This window comes from Leptosomus discolor, chromosome 7 (genome assembly GCF_034619465.1).
Source record: "Leptosomus discolor isolate bLepDis1 chromosome 7, bLepDis1.hap2, whole genome shotgun sequence".
NCBI classification, from domain to species: Eukaryota; Metazoa; Chordata; class Aves; order Leptosomiformes; family Leptosomidae; genus Leptosomus; species Leptosomus discolor.
In genome coordinates, this window is record NC_141397.1 from 64,869,383 (window position 1) to 64,892,672 (window position 23,290).

At 50.0% G+C, this 23,290-nt stretch overlaps 2 protein-coding genes across 4 annotated transcripts; both read left to right on the forward strand.

Moving 5' to 3' along the window:
* The first annotated feature begins 1,261 nt into the window (after nt 1-1,261).
* Nucleotides 1,262-12,886, forward strand: SLC33A1 (solute carrier family 33 member 1). Of its 2 annotated transcripts, XM_009958618.2 has the most exons (6): nt 1,262-2,021; nt 6,014-6,204; nt 6,855-7,039; nt 7,996-8,113; nt 9,574-9,789; nt 11,473-12,886. In XM_009958618.2, the coding sequence occupies exons 1-6, from the start codon at nt 1,262-1,264 to the stop codon at nt 11,638-11,640; spliced, it is 1,638 nt and encodes a 545-aa protein (XP_009956920.2). In that variant the 3' UTR covers nt 11,641-12,886. The 2 variants fall into 2 exon arrangements, with proteins under 2 accessions (XP_009956920.2, XP_086324127.1); XM_086468001.1 differs by lacking the exons at nt 6,014-6,204; nt 7,996-8,113.
* A 3,089-nt stretch (nt 12,887-15,975) lies between these two features.
* MISO1 (mitochondrial inner membrane subdomain organizer 1) lies at nt 15,976-20,603 on the forward strand. Of its 2 annotated transcripts, none has more exons than XM_086468045.1 (5): nt 15,976-16,079; nt 16,178-16,229; nt 17,895-18,048; nt 18,820-18,980; nt 19,429-20,603. In XM_086468045.1, the coding sequence occupies exons 1-5, from the start codon at nt 15,976-15,978 to the stop codon at nt 19,699-19,701; spliced, it is 744 nt and encodes a 247-aa protein (XP_086324171.1). In that variant the 3' UTR covers nt 19,702-20,603. The 2 variants fall into 2 exon arrangements, with proteins under 2 accessions (XP_086324171.1, XP_086324170.1); XM_086468044.1 differs by having other exon boundaries at nt 15,976-16,056; nt 16,170-16,229.
* The last annotated feature ends 2,687 nt before the right edge of the window (nt 20,604-23,290 follow it).

The window sequence follows — 23,290 nt, forward strand, 5'->3', positions numbered from 1 at the left end:
CGCTCCTGGGTCCCAGGCACACCGCGCACATCCACTGCAGCTTTTGCGGGGTTCGGGCTCCCGGGGCTCATCTCGGTCCGGTTGAAAGGGGGGGGGGGGGGGGGGGGGAGGTGGAAATCGAAACTTTACAGTCGGTGTTTTTCCGTGCGTCAGCTCTGCGCGGTGTAAAGCGCGTCTTCTACTTCGGCTCGGGCGGAATTTCTTAAAAAGGCACCGAGGAAGAAGATGGAGCCGCCCCCGTAACGGGCCCAAAGCGTTTTGGAAGCGCTTCTCTGCGCTTCAGCCTTCCCCAAGAGAGGGAAAGTGCGAGGCTCCATCGGAAATGAGAGCAGTGCCTGGTTCCGCTGTCCGGGGCCGGGCGGTTTTGTCCTCAGGATAGCATCAGTGTGCGATTTTTGGTCTAAAAGCCTTAGTTACGCTATGACCGTGATGGGTCTTTCAAGAATTTAAAAAAAAAAAAAAAAAAAGGAAAAATACTTCAAGCATTAAAATGAGACACACAAAATGTGTTTCTGATGGTCTAATCATCGTGTAGCTGCGTAAGTAATGGGCAACAAAAAATGAAGGGGGGGAAAGTGGCATTCGTTTATCTTGGTTCTTACTGATTTTTGTTTCTGCTAGTAAAGGAGAGCCAAAGAGCAAAAAAAAAGGAACTTTATTATTCATCCACTGTTTACTGGTGCTGTTTACCAGCCCGTGGCGGGCGCACGCTCGCTGCAGGTCCGAAAGCACCGGGGGGTTTGGTTGTGCGTTGCGTAGGACCCCGGCACCCAGCGCCCCGAGCACCGGCCGCTGCCCGAGCCGGGGCGGCTCAGGGGACCCCGGCAGCTCCCCTCTCCACCCCAAGAGGCAGCTGCTTCGCCATCCCCCCGCTGTCCCACCGCGACCGTGGGCCGTGCTCACTGACCAGCCCTCAAACCACCTCCCGCAGCACCCCAGGGGTGGTGGGTACTACAGTCCCGGCCCCCCGCTCAGCATCCCCAACCTCCCGCTTCCCGCCCGCGGCGGGACCGAGGGAGACGGGACGATCCCTCAGGGTTAAGCGGCCGCGGGGGCGGGGCGGCGCCCTGACGTATGTGCGGCGCACCAATGAGGCGCAGCCACGCCTGCCGCGCGCGCGCGCGTGCCCGGAAGGGGCGGGCTGGCGGCGGCGGTTGGCGGCGGCCGCCGGAGCCGGTGAGGGAAGTCTCCTCAGCGGCGGCGTCCGGTCCCGCCTCGGCCCGTGGGGACGCAGCACGGCCCCCGGGCCGCCGGCGGAGATATGTCGCCCGCCATCGCGGCTAAGGAGGGCGGCCGGCAGCGGCGGGCCGGGAGCCACCAGCACTGCCTGGACGTGAGGAGCGAGGCGCCGCCCGCCCTGGAGCTCTGCGGGGACGGGCTGCCGGGCGGGGAGGCCGAGGCGCTGCTGCCGCCGCCGCCGGAGCCGGGCTTGCGAGGGGCGCGGGGGTGCCGGGCGGAGCTGGGCAGCATCCTGCTGCTGCTGGTGCTGTACGTGCTGCAGGGCATCCCGCTGGGCCTGGCGGGCAGCGTCCCCCTCATCCTGCAGAGCAAGAGCGTCAGCTACACCGACCAGGCCTTCTTCAGCTTCGTCTTCTGGCCCTTCAGCCTCAAGCTGCTCTGGGCCCCCTTGGTGGACGCCGTCTACCTGCGGGGCTTCGGCCGCCGCAAGTCCTGGCTGGTGCCCACGCAGTACGTTCTGGGGCTCTTCATGATCTACATGTCCACCCAGGTGGACGTGCTGCTGGGCGACAGGAAGGGCCGGGGCCCCGACGTGGTGGCCCTCACCGTGACTTTCTTCCTCTTCGAGTTCTTGGCGGCGACGCAGGACATTGCGGTGGACGGCTGGGCCCTCACCATGTTGTCCAGGGAGAACGTGGGCTACGCCTCTACCTGCAACTCCGTGGGCCAGACGGCCGGCTACTTCCTGGGCAACGTCCTCTTCCTAGCCCTCGAGTCGGCCTCCTTCTGCAACAAGTACCTGCGGTTCCAGCCCCAGCCCCAGGGGATTGTTACCCTCTCAGGTACTACCTGGGTACCACTGGCTTGTGCGTGCTGCTGCTGGGATGGGGATGAGGATGCTTCTTCCCTGAGCCCGGACCAAAGCTCCGTTCAGAGTGTTTGGCACTGCGGGCCAAGCAGGTTTGGTTTGTCCCCAGCCCATGAGAAAGCACGGCCTGCCTGGAGGGAGGCTGACGGAGTCCACTGCTACATGCACTGAACTTCCCGGCTTCTCTGGGCTTAAGAGTGTGGGAAACCTGCCTTGTCATTATCTTGGCTGGCCTCTGCACTTTGGAGAGCATTTCCCTGCCCCTCCCCCAGTTTAATGACCATGATTATTGTTTAAAAAAAGCAAACAAACCAAAGGCTTTGCCTCTTTTTAACTAGGCCTTTTAAGAACATCTCCTTCTGGGAGGAAGGAAAGGGGGAATGAAAAAAAAAAAATTGACTCTTCCAAGATGGCATTGTTCATAGAAGCAGAAGCGACACGTGTTCAGGGATGACCACGTAGCCAATTTCTGAAGGAAGGCCTATTTCAGTAGATTAAGGAGGATATTGTTTCCTTTTAATGAATTAAATAGAGTCTGGCAATCCAGCCATAACTAGCTGTTATCGTAGGGATGTCTTCTGTTTGGTGGTTTTTGGGTTATTTGGGTTTTTTTTTCAGAAAGGTTGTATGTGGTGGTTGATGTTAGGTGCATTGCCTAGAACATGCTTAAAATGTGCATGTTTTGATTCAAAGGTTGAGTCTAGCTCAGCTTATGGGAGGGCAGGAAAAACTGGCACCACTTCTGGTTGCGGTCTCAAAGTGACCGTGGCCAGCAAGGAAGAGTAGATTCTCATGGGTTTAGTTTCTTCTCCCTCTGCCTATATCATGTAAGAGAAAAGGTATGCCAAAATGGAGTTGAATTGTTGCCTTTAGGATAGTTTTTCTTTCTGTCCTGTACCTACCTTCTTGCTAAATCAGGATTATCAGTTTCCAAGACCGCTGTACATACTTTGTCTATGCAGCTATTACAATCCCTAACTAGTCTTCCTCTTCCCTGCCTGTTGATAACCCTAGGGCTGGTCAATATGGCAACAAGCATGGCCTAGTTCTCAAAGTAACCCTGCTGGCTTATTGTTTTCCGTTGTTTTCCCTTCCTGGGTGGTTTGCCAGTGCTGGCATGTCTCTTCCCTCTTGCTGCAGCGGCAGACTGACGTCTGTTACTGCTGATGCAACTTGCAAAGCACAGGTGTGGTTAAGAGAGCTTGGTTTGTCTATGCTTCCCTCCGCTGTCCAGGGTTTTTGCTATTTTGTGTTTTTCTCGGTACTGTTTGTATCGGTGGATTTGCTGCTATCACAAGAGCGTTGTCTTTGGGCGGAAAAAAAAATTATCTCCAAATCAGAAGACACCAAAGCAATCTGTTTAACTTGACCTGGAGTACTAACCTGGGTGGAGTAAGAAAAGCAAATAACTCTGACACTAGGGTTGCAGGATCTGCTTTTTTGGGTGGTATAACTGGCTGCAAGAAATGTCTGTTCCCTTGTTCGTGTGGCCGTGCCACCGTTGCTGTGTCCACGTTTCTCCTGAAGCAGCTGCAGGGCAGCAGGACCGAAAACCAGCTGAAACGAGGAGAGCGGCCCTCTGGTCCCAGCAGTGGTGGTAATGGGGCTGGTGCTGAGCCGGGTTGGGCAGTTAAAGCAGCAGCAAGCTTTACCGCTTGAAAAGTGAGTGGTTTTGTGCCAGTTCAGCTCTGACCGCCTTTGGCGTGGGCCCAGTGCCCGCGCTTGGGCAAGAACAAGTCAACGCTTCGTGATCCCAAGTCAGCCCCGAGCTGGCGAGAAGCGACAGCATTAGTCGTTCCCGTTAACTGCGGGAGACGACACGAAGCAACGTCAAACCGTCGATCAAAACCGTGTTGGGTCGCTTCGGGCTGAGGTTCTAGGGAAGAACATGAGAAATCCCTTTCGTTGGGCCGATGGTTCGTGCTGGCGTGTCCGCAAGGTCAGCGCTTTGCTGCTCAAGCGCCTTTGAGGGAGGAGGGCTGGGGGGAAGCTCGGTGGCTGGGCTTGTGGATCCCTGCCCGGTTTGCCACGCGGGCACACGAAGGGCTCTTCCAGCGTAACCGAAGGGAGGTGAAGTGCCAGCGTAGGGAGAAGGTGCCTCTTGAGGGCGCCCAGGCTTACCTGGGGCAGGGACTGCGGAGCGCCCTTGTTCCGGGGAGGAGAGGTGGAGCTGGAGAGTGACGCGGAGCTGTTGTGAGGAAGCACCTGTACTCCCCGCACACCTTGTTGGGGGTTGTTCTCCAGCCTGGTCCGGCCCTGGCCTAGTTCAAAAGTTTGCTTTGCCACAACACGGTGGTTTGGTTTGGTCATAGCGGTGCAGAGGCGAAACAGGGATGGGGGAGGCAGCAGTGGTGGCACCAGCAACTCTGTGCTAGAAATTCCTTGTGTAAACTGTAGTTCTTTTGCTTGTTGCCTGTCAGTGGACTTTGCTGCCTTTGAAAGGAAGCGTACCGTATTTTTGTGTAAGCTGCCTACAACCACAAAACCATTTTTTTTCAATCTGGACTGTTATATAGGTTATATAGGGCTTTTTTTTTTTTTTTTCCCTCTGTTTTGTATCGTTTCGTTGCCGACCCGGCCGTGGCACTGCTGCGCTGCAGCTGGAGGGCTGAGCTGCTCAGGCGCGTCCCTGCGATGATGCTCCAAGGGATTTCTGTTCCCGTCCTCGCACTGCGGGTCTTGCCCTGCGGTGATAATGCTTGGTGCTGTTACTAGAGCGCCGCTCCTCTGTGTCTGTTGTAGACAGTAGCCGTGATTAACGTGACTCTGAAAATTCCTCTTAAAAATATATGTTCAGGGTACCTTTTTTTGACAGAGGAAAGAGCAATCTGACAGCATTGGTTATGAGGTGGTCTCTACCTTAGAAAAGGGAAAAGTAGCTGGTGTGGAAGCAGTAGAAAATGGTTTGAAACGCCTTTTTTTCTGTTTCCCTGATGGCAGGCCGTGCCTAAAGTAGTCCTTCTGTGTTTTCTTCCATGCGTGTTGTGCTTGTTCCCTTCCTGTGCATAAGAAGCAGCTAATAATTGACTAAACCTTTGCACTGTCTTTGCCCTTTCACCAGCCCTCGCTGCTTGCTTTCAAGTCACCATGAGGCTTCTGGAGTTGCTCGTGACCAGGAAGATAAAAGGCTACTTCTGTCTTACCCTCTGCATGTTACTGAGTTCTTTCTTGCCTCTTTCATAAAGGTAGAGGATAGGATTATTTTAGATTAATCCATTCACTAACTCAAAAAGTACTCGCCATAAAATATTGGTGTGTTTTTACTATTGCCGCCTTCAAATCCACAATTTGGCAAAACTTGTATCTGCTTAAAACAGAGCACGTAAAAGTTAGCCAGTGTCCCATCACTTAAAACAGCCATATTTGGGTGACTCTTTACGACTGCGTAAGAACTTCCACCAGGCCATCTTTACGCTCGTAAGTATAAATCTTTGTTTCCTTCAGATGGTAGATAGATGTGATAGAGTGAGGCACAGAGCAGTTACGTGACTACACAGTAAATCAAGTGGAGAGCTGGGAATGACTTCTTCCCCTGAAGTTTTTTTTCCCCATCTTGTACTTATTGGATGTGGTTTTTCCTCCGTATATGCGTAATCTTTCAAAATTTTCATTTTTGCTTCTGTTTCTTCTCCAAGATGCCCATTGTGGTGGTAATACCCAGAACACCGGGGAAGTGACCCGGTTTGCTGCTGCTCGTCTGTCTCAGATCTCAGCAAACACGTGGCTGTAGAGCGAGGGGCCGGGAAGAGCCATGTCAGCTGCTGTTTGTAGCTGTGTTTGTGGTTTGCTTTCGTTGCTTGTTTGTAGGAGGGTCAATGGGTAACGTTTTTATTCAGTTTTTTATTACTAGGTTGATATTTTTGCAAAATAACTGCATTTTAGGTACTCAGTGAATTGTTAATGACATGTTGATGATGGCTGCTGGAAAGATTTTTTTGTTTTGTTTTATTTTATTTTCCCCTCCAGATTTCCTGTTTTTCTGGGGAGCTGTCTTTTTAATTACCACGACACTGGTTGCCCTTTTGAAGAAGGAAAACAAGGAGCTAACACCAACAAAAGAAGAAACAAAAGGCATCACTGACACATACAGGCTGCTGTTCTCGATAATCAAGATGCCGGCAGTTCTTACGTTCTGTGTCTTGATTCTCACAGCAAAAGTGAGTAAATACGTGTGTGAATTGTTAGGTGCTGATGACATCGGAGCCTGAAAGGTTGTGGAGTCCCTGTGATGTAACTGATTTCTTGGGTTTGCTAGTGGCTGTCAGCAGAGCTCTGAATTTTCACATGAAACTTGAAACAGAATTGCTGATGCCCTCATGCTAAGCAGGGTTGTACAGAGGAAGACATTTGTTAGAGCTTCTGTGCTTGCACGAGCATTAAAGAGAAGTTTGATTGCAGTCTAGCATTAAACTAATTTGGTTTTAAACGTTTTTAAACAGTTAGGCTGTGCGCGTAGCCTGCAGTTAAGAGGACGGAAAATGTTTCTTTTAACCTAAATACTATTCCCAGGATCTGCAGCTCCGGACACGTGTGGGTTTCCGTGGCTGCTTGTGGGCCATCGTGCATCCCAAGAGCAGTTTGGGCACAGGCATGGATGTCATTGCTGCGTTTGATGTTCTTGGTGTGACTTTGGCACTGGTGACAGTAAGAGTAGGAGGTGTCTCAGAACTTACTGGGAAATCAAAGCAGAGACACAAGTGACTGGCATTCTACCATATTTCTCCATTTCCTTAATACTGAGTGAACTGGGTTTCCAGCCGAGCTATCCCTGCTTTCCTCAGCTTATTTTCTCTGCCTTATGTTGCAGGTTGGGTTTTCAGCAGCCGACGCTGTAACAGGACTCAAACTGGTGGAAGAGGGAGTCCCGAAAGAGCACTTAGCTCTGCTCGCTGTTCCAATGGTCCCTCTGCAGATAATACTGCCCCTGATTATCAGCAAATACACAGCAGGCCCCCAGCCACTGAACACCTTCTACAAAGCCATGCCTTTCAGGTAAACCCAACCAAACCTCGGTTTAGAGAAACGCAGTGATTTCCGGACTGCAGTCAAGCGTAGGATGTCTTGTGTCACCCCCTGACTTCCAGACACGAGAAGGTGTGTCAGGATTCTCGTCGTAACTCGGACTCTCGGGCTGGTGCCTTGGAGGTGGTTTGTTTAGTACCACCCGTGAGAAGGCAAAGCCTGGGGTGGTTTCGAGAGGCATATAGGGCAGCGCTCCCCCGCCTCCGTTCAGTGTCGGTAGCCCCCTGCTCGTGAGTCGCTCTGGCCAGACCCGGGACCGGGTCCGTAGCGCTGCCTGCGCGCGTCCCGGTGGCGGAAGGCACCAACAAGTCGTCCAGGGCGTCTGCTGGCCGTGCTTCGCTGGGGCAGCCGAGAGGAGAGGACGCTGAGGGAGGCCGATGCAGACCGGGAGACGTTTCACTTCTGCGTTAGGTGTTTTACAGAGGAGTTTGCTTATGGAATTTTAAAAGCCATGAATCCAGCGAATTACCTGACGCTGTCGCTCAGTAAGTCACGTAACGTGGCTGTAGCAGGTAGCCGGTGCTTTAACATGTTCGTAGGCAACTGTGTATGTTTTTGCCAAGAAAAAAAAAAGAGAGAGAGGGAAGAGCGTAGGTCTTGCTCTGGCTGAATTTGGTTGGATATCTTGTGCGTGGCTTTCTACAAAAATCAACTTGTGTGGGAAGGGGCAGGGAAGAAAGCTGGTGTAGGAGATCTGGCAGGGAACTATGTTTATAGGGAAGACAGAATTGTTTAAGTATAAAAAGTTTACAATTTCAGTGCTTGTCAAATATCTAATTCTATCTAATGTAGGAATAGTTGTAACTATTTAGATAGAAACTATTTCCATGTATTCTGTATGTATAAATGTTCGATAGTTGCTCCGTATCAAGGCAACTCATGGGAAGAATTACTCAAGTTATGAGTTATCTTTCTTGTTCCTCCAGATTACTGCTTGGTCTGGAATTTGCTTTTTTGGTATGGTGGACTCCTAAAGTAAAATACGAAGGAGGATTTCCTGCTTACTACTATGCTGTGGTATTGTTGAGTTACGCTTTGCACCAGGTAACGTGCACTGTGTGGGGGAAGGGAGAGGGGTGGGGGCAGGAGGGCGTTTGATGTCAGTCAGCGAGAGGACTGTGCGTGCCGTTACCTGCTTTTGCCCCGAGTTACACTAGAATTCCTCCAGGTCTGACCTTTACGTTTGACACTGGCCAATGTTATTTCTCCCTCTTTCACGCCCTCCACCGGACATCGTCTGTGGAGTTACTTTCAGTTGAACACATCTGCTTTTGTTTCCCAGATCTTTTTTTTTTTTTTTTTTTAGCCCCAAACCCAGAAGCTCAAAAGCATGGGGGAGCTGGAGAAATCCCAGCATTCTGAGTCCCACAGACGTGATGATGATGATGGTGTGTTGTGGTTTAACGCCAGCCAACAACTAAGCGCCATGCAGCTGCTTGCTCACTCCTCCCCCCCTCCCAGTGGGATGGGGAGGAGAATCGAAAAACGAAAAAAAAGGAAAACTTGTGGGTTGAGATAAGAATGGTTTAATAACTAAACTAAAATATAATATAATAATAATAAAACAATATGATAGTAATAATAATAATTATAATGAAAAGGAATATGGCACAAAAGAGCGAGAGAACTAAAACCCAAGACCAGACAAGTGATGCACGCTGCGGCTGCTCACCACCCGCTCACCGACGGCCGAGCAGCGATCCTCCCCTCCCGGCCAGCTCCCCCCACCTTATGGACTGGGCATGACGTTCTGCGGTGTGGAGTATCCCTCTGGCTAGTTGGGGTCAGCTGTCCTGGCCACGCTCCCTGCCGGCTCCTTGTGCACCTGCTTGCTGGCAGAGCATGGGAAACTGAACAATCCTTCGCGTAGGGCGAGCGCTGCGTGGCACAACTGGGACACCGGTGTGTTACCAACGTTATTCCCACACTGAGTCCAGAACACAGCACTGTACAGCCTCTAGGAAGAAAATTAACTCTATCCCAGGCGAAACCAGGACATGGTGCTTATTGTGCAGATCCATAAAGTTATGTGGTCCTGGTCCTAGAAGAATTAACTTCATTGATTTTGGAGGAACGTCATAATGGATCTGATCCAAAGGCCTGGAAAACAAACACCTGATCCAAACTGGGCTTTGGGTCAGAACTGAAATGTGTGCAGTGCCTTGAGGGTTGATTTTAAATGCAGAAGTGTTACTGGAGATGCTATTTTAGCTGGCCTTATTATACTTCGGTTTGATAACCGGAGTTGTTTGGTGCGTGTGAGGCTGGGTCCGTTTCAGCGTGGCTTGAGACAAGTGGCAAGGCTGCTTCTTGGAACTAGCAGAGACACAGACTGCAGAAGTACTTTCTCTCTTGTGTAATTTTAAGCTGTTGGGATTATTTTTCAGTCAATGTTGCGAACTGCCAGTAATCTCTTGGAACAGCTTTTACGTTAGGGCTTCTCGGTGGCATTGTCTGTGACTGGGGAGCCCTGACTGTCCCGTGCGTTTCTCCCCTCTGCCTAGATCACGCTGTATAGCATGTATGTTGCAATCATGGCTTTCAACGCCAAAGTCAGCGATCCGCTGATCGGAGGAACCTACATGACCCTCCTAAATACCGTCTCGAATCTGGGAGGGAACTGGCCTTCCACCGTCGCGCTCTGGCTTGTGGACCCACTCACGGTGAAAGAGTGTGCAGGGGCCCAGGAACAGGCCTGTGGGACTACAGCTGCAGCAGAAGTAAGTTTGAGGGGCTGTGAAGGTCTCTGTTCGGTTGTTTCTTGATGAAATTGCTTCTCCTAGTATTTTTTCGCCTTTGAAAACCTTTGTGGTACCTAGCTGGTGCTTAAAGATGCCCACTGGTGGAGCTGCTTTTCCTGGCTGATAGCAGGGTCTGTTTCTGTCCGCACACTCTCAGTAACGAGCCTCTTGCCACAGATGGGCAGTTGCAGAGTAGTTGTCCGTTCCTTTCAGGGCTGGGAGGAAGAGCTGGTGGTAGAAGCACTAGCTTGGTGCCCCGTTCTCTGTGGTATAAGGAGGCTGAAGTTACATTCTCGAGAGAAAACCTTGCCAAGTTCAGAGCAGCTGGGCGCTCTGTGCTGGGCAGGCCGTCCGTCCCCCAGGTCCCTTAAGTTTTGGGGTAGGTTTTTGTTCCTTCTGTCTTTCTGGAGGCTTCCTATCTGGATACCTTGGTACCTTCTCCCGTGGTGTTACTTTGCTCTCTGAGCTTCGCTTTCCACGTGAGACTGAGCGGGATGGCTGGCTGCCTTCCCAGTTCTGGGGAGCCCTGTGGAAGAGAACAAAGAACGCGCTGTGCTACTGTACGCACAGACCAGACGGCAGGACGCGAAACTGCCCGGAAAGCAAGGTTTCAAATTCACCTCCGCATAAGCAAATGAGAAATTTTAACGTGACTGTTTAGAAGGGTGGAAATGTTTTGGGGGGTTTTTTGTTGGGTTGTTTTTTTCTGCACTCGTGACTGAGTTTTATTTCGCTCTGGAGCGCCAGGACTCTTTGGGGTGTGGAGGGTCTGTAAATAAAGCGTCCTAGGAGTCAAACGGGACTTCTTTGAACGGGAGCTGCAGTTTTTACTAGTTGCAGCAGGGCAACTGCTTCTGCAGCGTGTGCTTTTTCAGCGTGTGTCTCATCGGCTTGCCGCTAATTAGGTTCCCTGGGCCTCTACTGCACTGAAGTCCTTCCTCCCTCACCTCGCTCCTCTGATCTTTTTTCACACCCTCCCCGTTGGTAAAGTTCCACCTCCAGCACCACTCCCTTCTTGTTCCTAATCTGATCCTGATGTGTCTCAGAATATCGAAAATGCTGGCAGAACCTCACCGCAGAGGACTGGATTATCTTGGGATAATCGTAGCAGCATTGAAAGCTGAACAATGGCAGGAGCGCTCACGCGCTATAATGCTTATCCGTTAAATGCTGGAGGTTTTGTCTTCCAGTTCTGCAATTAAAAAACATCCTGGGCTTGTTTTTCCCAGGAATACACAGCATTTTGTACTGTCCATTTGCAGATTCAGTGTGGCGGGATGCAAGGGTGTAATTTCTAAAGAAGGTTAGGGGAAAAAAAAAAAAAAAAAACCAACAAAATCTTCCTTCATGGGATTAAGAACAGTGATTGCACCTCCAGGCCAGCGTGAAACTGGCCAGCTGTCTCTGTTTTCTAGAGTTAGCCCCTTGGGCCGACGTGCTCCATTTCCAAATGTTTTATAACAGTTTTGTTCCTTTCCGTGCTGATGGTAAGCTCAAAAGCCTTTCTCCGTAAGAAACAAGGAAGAGTAAGCAAATATATATTTAGTCATGACCAAGAGCAAGTGAAAAACAGTGCATACCTCATGCCTGCTTTCTACAGGTCCGTGTTTCTGTATCTCCCAGAGAATACGTAACGCAGCAACTGCTGCTTCTCTGTTTCAGCTCTGCACAAAAGCTGGTGGTTCCTGTGTCACTGCCTTGGACGGTTACTACGTGGAGTCCGTCATCTGTGTCATTCTGGGCTTCGGCTGGTGGTTCCTGCTTGGGCCAAAATTTAAGAAGCTGCAGGACGAAGGACAGTCTTCGTGGAAGTGCAAGAGGACCAATTGATGCAGTTTAAATATTGGCTGGACTCGCAAGGTCGTTTTAGTTTTATTACAAAGACATATCCCATAAGCAATGAGCAGGAATATAGGTCTTTTTAAATGCCACGTCGCTGACAAAATGGGTGGCTGAGACAGTGGTATGTTTGTATGTGATACCACTTGCCCTCCCGAGATGAAAGTGTAAGTTCAGAAAGTGATGGTTAAAAACTGGCACCTATGTACTCCATACATAGCCCCGAGCTCCAGCCTCAGAGTGGCGGCTGCCGGTGTCACCAGCCCCTGCGTGTCCGCACAGCAGCTCTGGACAAGGTGATCGTGCCGCGTCTGCCTAAGCAGCAGCGCTGTCCGCTGGGTTCCAGCCCTTTGTTGTCAAACAGAAAGGATCTGACGCGGGGAGCTGGCCCGGGGGGGGATGGCAGAGGCATTCTGACTCGTAGCTTGAGCCCATTGTACTGTGGAGTTCCTTGTGGGAAGAGAGACGTAAAATGTCTCTGGGCTTGGTTTCTTCTCACTTTCTGAACTGTAGCCACACCTCAAAGGATGAAATGTTTCAGAGATTCTTTTAAATGTATTTTCTGGCTTTTATAAGCTTTAAAGATTCATAAGAAAATATTTTTATAAACAAATCGCTTTTGTTTAATTTATTTCTGCTGTTTCAAAGCATTTTGATTTACATTCAAGGTACTTCCTTGACAAAAAATTGCTGTAAGGTGGGACTTAAGAATAACGCACAATACTCCAGGCCTTGAGTCCTGCCGATGTAAACTGGACAGTGTAGCAGCTAGCACACAGGGTCCCGAAGGAGAGGGCGTGCAGGCCTTCAGAAAGCGGTTGTTATTTCGAGGGACTGAAATGATAGCGTGGTTCCTCTATGTCACTAAAATTCAAACTTTCCATTTCAAAATCAGTGTAAAAAATGTGACTGTTCCCAGCTAGGGGTAAGAAAAGATGACCAGTGCCTTTGAAAGCGATTCGGCGGTGATAAACTTGCCAAATTCCCAGCGAGCTGCTGGTGTACGACTTGCTGTCAGGCGAATCAAACAAGCCGAGTCCTGTGGTAGAGCTGCTGCAGGAATCTATTACTGATGCTGTGGGGTGGAAACGTTCCCGTTGCATTTCTCAAAAATGACTCCCCTCCTGAGTGCCTTAGTGACGTACAGCCAGCGTGCTGTACGCCTAGAGAGAGGGCACTTGGACATTGTTGGATGTATATGGTACATCACTATTAAAAAGGAAAACTATTAAAAATACCTGTGAAAGGTACGTGATTTTCTTTTCCGTTCTGTGTTTCTTGTCAATATTTGAAGTATTGCATCCTGAGCCGGGTGTTCCAGACTCCAGAGGGGGTTGTGGATCTGCCGTTACTGTATGTTTTGGGGAGAAAAGCAAATCGATACCAGCTTTTGACTGAGCGGAGGGGACAGACAGGTGTGTACAGAGCATCTCCATGACAGGAGGGGGAAGAAGGTGTCCAGAAGAGGACAGTGTGACCCAGTGCTTCCTTGGGCACTGAAGCCTGTTCCTCCCTCTCTTCCCCTCTCCCTTCCCAGTGACACCCTGAGCTGGATGTCTGCCCCAGCTGGGACCTGCGCTCCGGCCGCAGACCATTCTCACAGCTTGTTTCGAGTACAGCAGAATCAGCCAAGCTAAACAAAAACCCATTGTTTTTACTCCCCAAACTAAAAGTCTTCCAATTTCTGCATAAGCACAGAACGAGTAAGAACAGGTCAGAGATCTGTAGTGGGGGGCGGGTGCATCTTCCAGGCCTAGCCAGATCATCTCCACTGTGTTACCTCAGTATGAGGCACGTCAGCTCGGTGTCTGTGCTGCAACGATGGGCCACCTGCTTTAATCGCATCCCTAGAGGGGTATTTAACTTTTCTGACTCTGAGGAAAAACTTCTCAAGTGCAGAATATGGGAAATTCAGTTCGTAGGGGTTTTAGAGTTGGCTTTTACTTTGCAATTTTGTTCTGCTATTTCTGAAGGTGCCAGTGAAACTTGTCATTAATACAGATGTGTTCAGGTTTGCTTATCAGTACGTGAGACGATCTTGCCTGCATCAAAATCAAACATAAACTCCAAATCAGTAGTAATATATATAAAATGTGACCTAAATTAAGTGACTGTCGCCTCTTTCAAACTGGAGAAACAATGATGGATTAGGTTTTTTAATCTGTGTTGTCATTTTGTAACACAAGTCAGACAGGTCACCCCTATACCAGCTGGTGAGCTGGGTGCTGAAAAGAACCAGTAAACTTTTGGTCTTGATACTTTTTTTCTCCCAATCCTATTTTAAAGTGAAGTATTTTTTTTTCTTTTGAAAGATTAGCATTATTGTAGACTTAAACATCTTGAACTTAAAAAGACAAGAAGAAAGAAGCAACCCAACCTCTTCCTTGAGAGTCTGTTGTGAAAATGGGAACTGGAGAAGGCAGGTGGTACCAGGTACTGCTACAGATCCCTTAGTTACTGCAGGGGCTTTGTGGCCTGCGCGGGCCTGGGAGGTCAGGTGTCTGTTGTCTCTAACAACAAGGAAATGGCAGAAATTGGATTTTTGTAGGTAAAGGGTTTGTCCTGGTTTAAATTCCTGAGCAGGATCATTGAGAAGTGAAACAGGTCCCAGGGGAGAGGGCGGAGTGGGAAGGGTCGGTGTGGCAGGATTCCGGGAGGAGAGGTGGAGCACAGCTCTGCCCTTCAGTGCCCTGATGGGGACTTACCACGCAGGAATGTCATCATCACCTGCGCTCGCCAGCATAATTTGTTGTTGTTTCCCAAGACTTCTTGAAGAGGCAAATGCCGGCGCTCCTAAATTCAATTCTGAGATTCCAGTGCCCAGAAAGAGGGAGCGTGAGGCAAAGCTTAAGGCCTGACAAGCTGCGTGAAACGGGACTGCACACCCAGCCCCTGCGGCACGGCCGGGGACTGAACGTGCCAGTCCTGCGTCCCCTCAGCTCTGGGGCTGGCAGCGCGCCATCCGTCGCAACGACCCACGGTTCTTCTTCCAAAATACCAACCCTACGTTCCGTCTTTGTTACGGACACTGAAGAAGCTGCCAGTGGTGATTGTCAACAGTTCGTCGTTTTCTGACAAGCTGTTCCGTTTCACTGTCTTCTGGGTGTTCTCAGTGTAGTTTCACATGACAACAAATGCTGTTCTAAACTGGCTGATGACGGGAGGTGTTCAGATTATTTTTGACCTGATAAAATAGGGAAGAGAGGAGAGTTCTCTCTCCGAGTAAGTACTGTCAAGTCCGCTGTGGGAAAGCAGAGCATCTCCTCGCAGCAGCGAATGGAGCGTCTGAGTTTTTGCAGGCAGCAATATTGTCTGTGAAAACCTCCCCCCCTAAGACAATGCTATTTATTTGCCATTTTACCCAATATACAATTGTAGCAAAGTCAGCAGCACGCTTCCAAACTGCTGTTTGGCTACAGGTTACAGTTGTGCTAAAAACAAGGGTTTGCACTATTTCTCTATTTATTACTTAATCTTAAAATGTTCACACTTAGTAAATAAAGTAAAACTAACAACTATACCGCTTTCTTTGAAAAAAATTACAGGGGTAATATTTATTTACTTACATTACAGCTGGTAACTCAAGAATTGTTTCAGTTTGAACCTTAGATTAAAAGTTTTGATTCAAGTATGGGGTTTGCCGCCTTGGATTATAAATTCCCAACTAAATCTGTGCTTTTCCTTAAATCCTGAGTTGTGACCGTTACCAGTATCGTCTCATGTACTGCCTGTTCGTGTGGAAACCTAGAGCCGGGTTGAAATGGAAGGCTCGTGTAAACATAAATCCAGTTCTATATCATTGTCCGATAATGTTCTTACAATGCATGCGTTTCTTCTAAAGACCGTATAGGTGCGTTGCACGGGTGGGATTTGATTCGGCTGCGGGAAACAGTTGGCTTGAGCCATTTGGTGATGAACGGCGAATATTTGTTAGTTTCGAACCGAGGCGGGGAAAAGAATAAACAATAACGACGACTACAGGAGTGTTCCAACGTTGTTTTTTTTCCTCTTAACATAGTGCCCCGAGGCGGAGCAGGGCCCAGGGGCGGTGTATCGCGGGCCTGAAGGGTCACGGTCATCGCCCGTGCGGCTTAAAGGCAAAGCAGGCCGAGAGCCCGGCTCTGAAGCTGCCCGAGGGTGGGGGCGTTACCGCGCCGCCTCGCAACGTGTATTACAGCCCTAAAACCCGCTCCCCACCGCGGCCCAGCCGCCCCGGCCCCCCGGTCCCGCCCCGGCCCCCCGGTCCCGCCCCGGCTCCCCGGTCCCGCCCCGCGCTCCAGGCCGGCGGGCGGCGCTGCGGGCCCGCCGGGGAGGCAGCGGGCGGCCATGGCGGAGCGGCGGAGCGGGGCGGCCGAGGGCCTGGCCCGCCTCTCCGAGTGGGGGGACGCTCACCTCAGCCTCCTGCGGGTAACGGGGGCGGCGGGGGGCGGGTGAGGGGCCGGGGGCTGCGCTGCGGGGCCCGGCCCGGCCCGGCCCGGCCCGGCCCGGCCCAGCTGAGCGCCGCTCTCCTCTGCCCGCAGAACCTGAGCACCGGGCTGGCGGTGGCCGGGCTGGTGGTGCTGGCCCGGAGCGTCCGCATGGTGAGTGCGGCGGGGGCGGGGGGCCCTGGGGGGCGACGGGGGCCGGGGGCCCTGAGGGGCGGCGGGCGGAGGCGCAGCAGCGCCCGGCGGGTTTCCCGCGTGTCCCCGCAGGCGGCACGTCCGCGGCCAGACCCGAGGCCCCTTCCTCGCCCCCTTGTTTGTTTTCTGACTCGCAGGCCCGATGCGCGGCCCCGCCGACAGATAAGCAGGCCCTTCGGCTCCGCCGGGGGGCCCAGCCTGCCTCGTACCCCCAGTCCAGCCAAAGCTGACATGGAGGTGCTTTCCTCGCATCGTTTCTCCGTAGTTCCGTGCAGAGAAATGCTTTTGGAGTAGTTGCTAACATGACCCTGAACCTTCCCTCGCCGCCTGAAGCGATCGGTTCCCAACGGGTGCTATCGCTTGCCCAGGCAAAGCCACGTCTCCGCAGAAGGGAGCAACCCCTTCTCCCGTCTTCTTCCAGCTGTTTAAAACGTAATGGTTACCCTCATCTTCCCTCTGCACAATCCCAAATGCAGTTGGCTATGGGAGAGCATTTCTATTAAGTTTTTACTTCAAAATCTTACCAGAAAGCCTGAACTACAAACATTGCCAGAATTATTCTTTTTCTCTTTGTTTTGTTTGGGGTTTTGTTTGTTTGTTTTTAAACCAAGGCTTTGTGAATGTGTTAACAAGGCTGTCGGAGCTTCCACTACAAATGAAATCAGACTTGAACAACTTCTGTTCATAAAAGCCTTCGGGCTTTCTGCCTGCAAGGTCCTGAATTTCTGTATTCCTAGTGGGAGACCTGACGGACCGCAAAGGGGAAGGTTTACTGGATAAATAACACAGAGTAGGAAGACCTTTCCGTTTAGTCGTGGTTTTTTGGTTTCTTTCTTTCCCCCAAGGGCTGGTGTGTCACAGCAGCTGTAGGTCAGCAGGTCGGTGCTCTTCACAGCCGTGTAGAAGTAGGTCGGTGTTGTACTAAAGGCTCCTTACAGCGAGCCCTCGGTGTCTCACATTGTGGGTGTTAGGCCATCCCTGGTGCTCGTCCTTCTCCCTCCACCCCTAAACCAGTGGCTGCTCCATTCCTGCGCTGCTGGCCAAGGCTTTGCTGCTAAGCTGAGTTTGCCTGTGTGGGCACGTCACTGTCCCTTTGAATGCTCCCGTGAATCGGTGGCTGTGGTATCAAATTTAGTCATCCTGTGATCCGTTTGAAGGGTGCACCTGCCTGTGTCCCTCCCCTCTTTTACTCCCTTATCAAAGTCTGCGTCGTCTCTGGCCTCCCTGCTCCGCTGTTGTTTTCAGCGTGTCTTTGAACACATCTGGGCTTCCTCTCACCCCTCTTCTGGCACCGTTCAGGCCACTTCTAAAACACTTTTCGTGGTGAATCAAGTGAACCGCCATATGCACTGAGCAAAAAATGCCAGTTTCTGTTCTTCCTCTAAACCTTGCTCCCAAGCCCACCCCTAATGTTGCAAGTCCTGTAAAACGGGGAATGTCCCCAAGCATCTGGAAAGGCTGGCACATCATGGCATCTGATTACTCTTAAATATATATATATACTTGCCCATGGTGTCTAATAATAGATCTGTAACTTGCCAAACTATTTTAAGAAGAAGTTGGATTTAATGTGATTGTAACTGCTCTACTTGTTTTTAAAAAAACCTGTGCTCTTTCCATCAACAGACAACAAAGTTTACAAGTGCTTTGGATATACCTGTGGAGTTTATTGAAAAGAACGTGAAATTGCGGGGAAGATTACAACACATAACTGAGAAGGGCCTGGAAGTTGAACACGTTCCCATTAGCATTCCTTTCATTACATCGATACAGAGAAAATGTAAGTAAAAAACGCGAAGAGCAAGGGTAGGAGTGAAGTGGTGGTGTTAGTGCGGCTACACAGCGGACGGGCAGGGGCAGGCGTGAGAGGAGGGGTTAAGGTCCGGTTCTGGCTCTGCCTTTTGGTCCTTCTGTGCTTCACAGGTGGGAAACGGGAATCAAAGGCAGCGAGAAGCCCTGTAAAAAGAGCTCGCCAAGCCCGTGTTTGTGTTAATTAGTCACTATCGTGGTATTTTTCCGGCAGCCAAAGCTGGCACAGGGGCAGCTCGTTCGCTCGCATAGCTCCTGGCGAGGAGACGCTGTTGGGACCACGCTGTTCGTCACGGGTGAAGACTGGCAGCTGCGTGCACGAGCCCCTTCTCGGGGACGGTTTTCCTGTGACTTGGCAGAAGCTGTCCCGCCAGCCTGCCAGTCCCGCGCTCGCTGGGCGAACTCCTGCAGGCGCTGATGCTTCCTGCCGGCTGTTTCTGCCCCTTCAGGTGACATCGTAGTGACTGGTGATGGAAGCAGTTGTTTCTAGTTGTATGCAAAATAAAACAAACGAGCCTAAAGCGCTTACGCAACCTGGAATTGCGTTTTGTAACTGAAGGAGAGACGAGACCAGATTCTTGTTTGTGAATAAGTAGTGCTTTGGGGAACTGAAGTGGATTATTTTTCTTTTTTTTAAGTCCATGGGGATAAATTCGTTACCCACAGCTGAGGGTCTGTGCAAAGCCTGAAATTCCCTTTGGCTGCTGCGTTCAGGAGCAACGATCTCTCTTTCCATAATCAGGGCAATCCAAAGGTCTTCTGCTGGTGAGGCTCGCTGGGGTGGAGGTGGCTCCGAGCGGCATGGCCTGGTTACGGCAAGAGTTGAAACCCAAACAGATGGTATGGTTCCAGCTTCTCGGGAGGGAGGACTTGGCACTCGAGTGCCTTGTTTTGGTAAATAAGGTAAATATGGGGGCCAAAATCGACTTTTATCTGCTGTTTTGGGTTTGACTGTGGTTATGCAGTTCGGTTCTCTCAGTACGTTTAAGGGATGTTGCTATTTTTAATTTATCTCTCTTGAGATGAAATTCAAATGTTGTATCTGCGAATCTGATTTCAAGACCAGTGTTTTTGCAGACTGATGCATGACACGAGTGAGTTTCTCTGTCAGATAGTGCTGGGCTCTGTCCTGCAGTTCTGAGTTGCCCCATGTTTCCTCCATCAAACGTAGGTGTCTTGTGTTAATCTTAGGTTTTAACAGTCAGCTGGGTTCCTCTTGACTTTTAACTCTTTCTGCCAGAGAGGAGGTTTAGCCAGAAGTAAAGCTTGTATCTCGGAGGGAGTTCACACCAAAAAAAATAGCTAAAACTGTTTTAAAGGCAAATATCCTATTTAGTGTGCCTTTTTATAGGGTCGATTTCTCAGCGTGTGCTTAAATGAAGAGATCTTGAGACAAGGGCTTGGCAGAACAGCACGGATCGAAGGACTGCCCCATGATTCCCGCCTGTACTGGAAGCTTCACAAGAGACTCCTTCAAGCAGAGTTAAAGGCCTTGAAGAAAAGTAAAGGTATATGGAAAGAAGAAAGCTACTCTGAAAGAATTAGGGATCGTATAAGCAGCAACAAGTTTGTACAGACACTGAGACAATTTGTGAGCTGGTTACGAACCTCTGTTAAAAGGTAAAAAGGGAGGCTGGTCTGGAGGAATGCCGGTTGCCTATGTTACATGCTCTGTGTCAAGTAGAAGTTTGTGGTAATAAATCAGTGCCGTAATGTTGAGGGTCCCTGTCTTGAACAGAAAACCCGTGAAGTTTCCTAATGCTGTGTTATAATCCACGTGGGACTGACCTTCAATAGTAGCCTGCAAGCCACAAACTCAAATGTTCTGAAGCTGAACTTTTCCACAGTAATGTCCTAAGTTAGTTGTCCGGTTTTCCACCTACGCAGCGGCGTTAACCAGCTGGTGAGAGCAGTCGGCCGCGCGGCTGGTGAGAGGGGCAGCGTGGTAGTTCCCAGCGCGTGGCCTTGAATGCTGCCTCGTTACAGCTCATGGCTAGGGAGCCCACATTGGGTGGAAAACTCCGTTTCGGGCCTTTCCAGAGCTTGTGGGGTGTGTTTACCCACAAGCATTTTGTCTGAATTTTTTTCTTACACTGCTTTCATGTATAATTTGTGTTTTAAAAATCTTTCATCTTGAATAATGGGTTGCATTGTTACCCATGTAAGAGGTAATTTGTTATGGCTGATCTTAAAAAGCTGATAAGGTCATAACTAAAGTTTCTTGGGAAAAAACAAATCACTTGGTATTATCAAAGAATATGAATTGATACGTCAGTAATCCAAATTTTCGGAAAACAACACTCACTTGAAGAGGAAAAACCTATGCTGTTTTTTCTGATGGTTCTATAAATATCTAAAATTAGGTTAAAATGAAACTTCAACGTGAAATTTGGAAAGGTGGACCATCCTGTGCCAAGAACTTAAATTCTCGTTCTTGTTTTATTTTTGAAACATGTGTTAAGTATATGAGAGTGTATTATTATTTATTTTGTAAATATTCTCAGAATAAAGATCGAATTTATGCTCTTTGTTACATGTTTTATATTCCAAGCACTTGACCTCTGTTTAGCCTCCCACAGTCCCAGTATTCATTTAAAGTGAAGTGTTTTACAGATTTTCTTTCTTCCTGGGTGATTCCTTGCCAATCAAGTACTAGGGAGAAGAGTGTGGTACAAAAAAATGTTAATAGGTGAGCATTGCTTGTCTGACGGTTAGTTGCTATGTCGTCATGTCCTCTGCTGACCTCAGGGCAGAGTTGTGAGTCCTGAGATCGTAAAAAAAACCCAACAAACAACAAAAAAGGCAGCTTTTCCTGGGGTAAGAGTAGATGGCAGTGCTTCTTTGCTGCTTTCGTTCCTGGCTCCTCTCAAGGGTGAGGCAGCTTTTCGCAAGGCACGGCGAGCAGCAGCGCAGATCTCCGTCTTGGGAACCGATGTGGAGGAGAGGGGAGGCAGAGGCAGACCTCGGCGGGAGCTGGAAGCCAGGTACCAGTGCCTGTTTAAAAAGAAATGTTAAAAGTGAGGCATCTGGTTTTATCCAGTGAAGGGCTGGGCCGAGCACTGCTGCGGTACTTGGACGTAGAAGTCACACGGGTGGTCAGGGATGGGGTATCGGACGTAGCATCCTCTGAGGCCAAACTCAACGCTGACTTTTAACCCCAACCTACAAATTCAGTCTCGGCGATACTCCACTTTCATGGGGGTTTATAGGTGTTTATTCCTACACCTGGTGAGCAGAAAGAGCTTTTCCAAACTGAGCGTAATGGTACAGTTAGGAGGGGTTTTTTTTGCTGTAATAATTAAATACAGTTCTACTTGGACTTGGCACTTCTGTTTTGTAAATGAGTCCTGGGAGGTTTTATCACAAAAATCCACTGTAAAGCTGGGAGAAAAATCTCAGGAAAACCACATGTTGCATTTTTAGCAAGCAGAGGTGAGGCGTGGGTGAATATGAACTAAGTTTCCTCCCTCCCAGTCCTGCCTCTTACCCTTTTTTACCTTTGTAAGTTCAGAGAAGCCCTAGAGATTTTTCTAAATTACAGCAAATCGCTATATCCTTTCCGATGGGTTGTGGCTTATGAAGAATTTTTAAAAGGCAGCAATACAGCTGTTGTATCACTTACGTTGAGGAAGCCTCCCCTTAGCCTGAACTAAATTTTTGAAGTTCCCTTCCTTGTACTCACGGTGGTGAGTTCGTCTAACAAGTAATTTCAAAAGGAACTATGGAGAGGGATGCCTAAATCTTTGAATACAGGCCTCTGATCTCTCTTCATGTTTGCTGCACAAGACAAGAAGCTTTGATGAGGTGCTGTTAACACAGCTCTCGGTCAGGGGGGCAGCTTCGTGCACGGGATCAGTGCTGTAACGGACAAGGCAAATTCTCGCAGAGAGTAACCGAGCGGTGCGGCATTTGGGATTGCCGTGACAAATGATTTCAGGAGAGTCAACCCCTGTAATTGTTTGTTAATGCTGTTTTCCTTATCGTCCAGGGCTTATCTGTTTGAAAAGAGCCAACAACGCACCCTCCCCCCTCAAAAAGGGCGCAACTCTCTTGTTCAAAGCTGTGCTTTCCATCTGTGCAAGGCTTGAGAGGTTGCAGATCTTGTCTCTGTGGGAGGCCTGTCTATTGAAAAACCGGTAACAGGAGTAGAAACAAATAGCTCTGCAGAACAGAGTTGAGGAACCGGCTGGGAGGTCAGGGGAGAAAAAAAACTTTTCTCCATTGTATGAGAACACCCCACGCTGCCTCTGAGGAGCACTATCCCGTTCCTTTAGCTGCAGCACCAATGTGCACAAGAGTATTTCCAAGCAGAGGATGCAGTTCTTGTGTGGTTGGAAATAAGGACAAGAATTAAATGGTTCAGCTCTTGTGCCTTAGTCCTGTCTGAATACGCTGTGAGCAACAAAACATCTTTAAAAGATCATAGGCAGTGAAAGGAGATGCCTCCAAATGGCTCACTAGGAAAAATATCTTGAGCGCTGCACAGGCTTTTTATTGCTGGTGTGGGATGTGAGGCAAATGGTTGTCATAAACATTACCAGCCTTCCGCAGAGCCCACCCAAAAGTGGTGGACACGGTGCTGTTAGTGTCCTTTCCTGACAGACTAATGAGGAAGCGAGGCCTCACCGCCACACAGCGATGGGCGCCTGGGGTGGCTTCCCCCTGCCAAGGTCCCTGGGACAGGGGAGATGGCAGAGCCACCCTCCCCAGGTTACATCCCTCGCTCACTCTGATATCCCTCTCTTTTCCCAGTCTGTCAGGGCTCATGCCTGCTGTTTTCCTACAAAACACTCCTCGGTTGCCCAGGGGACTGTCAGATAAAGAAAGTTTTATCAGGTATAGAAAGTTATGGAGGTGCTGGTCGACAGGCGGCTGAACGTGAGCCAGCAGTGTGCCCAGGTGGCCAAGAAGGCCAACAGCATCCTGGCTTGAATCAGAAATAGTGTGGCCAGCAGGAGCAGGGAGGCGACCGTGCCCCTGTACCCAGCACGGGTGAGGCCGCCCCTCGAGTGCTGGGTGCAGTTTTGGGCCCCTCCCTGCCAGAAGGACACTGAGGTGCTGGAGCGTGTCCAGAGAAGGGCAGCGAAGCTGGGGAAGGGTCTGGAGAGCAGGTCTGTGAGGAGCGGGTGAGGGAGCTGGGGGTGTTCAGCCTGGAGAAGAGGAGGCTGAGGGGAGACCTCATCGCTCTCTGCAGCTGCCTGAGAGGAGGCTGT

Excerpts from the sequence above, each read along its gene's own strand:
- SLC33A1 (XM_009958618.2), top strand. The coding sequence starts at position 1,262 with ATGTCGCCCGCCATCGCGGCTAAGGAGGGCGGCCGGCAGCGGCGGGCC. Across the intron at positions 2,022-6,013 it reads GGGGATTGTTACCCTCTCAG|ATTTCCTGTTTTTCTGGGGA; the intron begins GTACTACCTGGG and ends TTTCCCCTCCAG. Across the intron at positions 9,790-11,472 it reads GGACTACAGCTGCAGCAGAA|CTCTGCACAAAAGCTGGTGG; the intron begins GTAAGTTTGAGG and ends TCTCTGTTTCAG.
- MISO1 (XM_086468045.1), top strand. The coding sequence starts at position 15,976 with ATGGCGGAGCGGCGGAGCGGGGCGGCCGAGGGCCTGGCCCGCCTCTCC. Across the intron at positions 16,230-17,894 it reads TGGCCCGGAGCGTCCGCATG|ACAACAAAGTTTACAAGTGC; the intron begins GTGAGTGCGGCG and ends TTCCATCAACAG. Across the intron at positions 18,049-18,819 it reads TACATCGATACAGAGAAAAT|GGCAATCCAAAGGTCTTCTG; the intron begins GTAAGTAAAAAA and ends TTCCATAATCAG.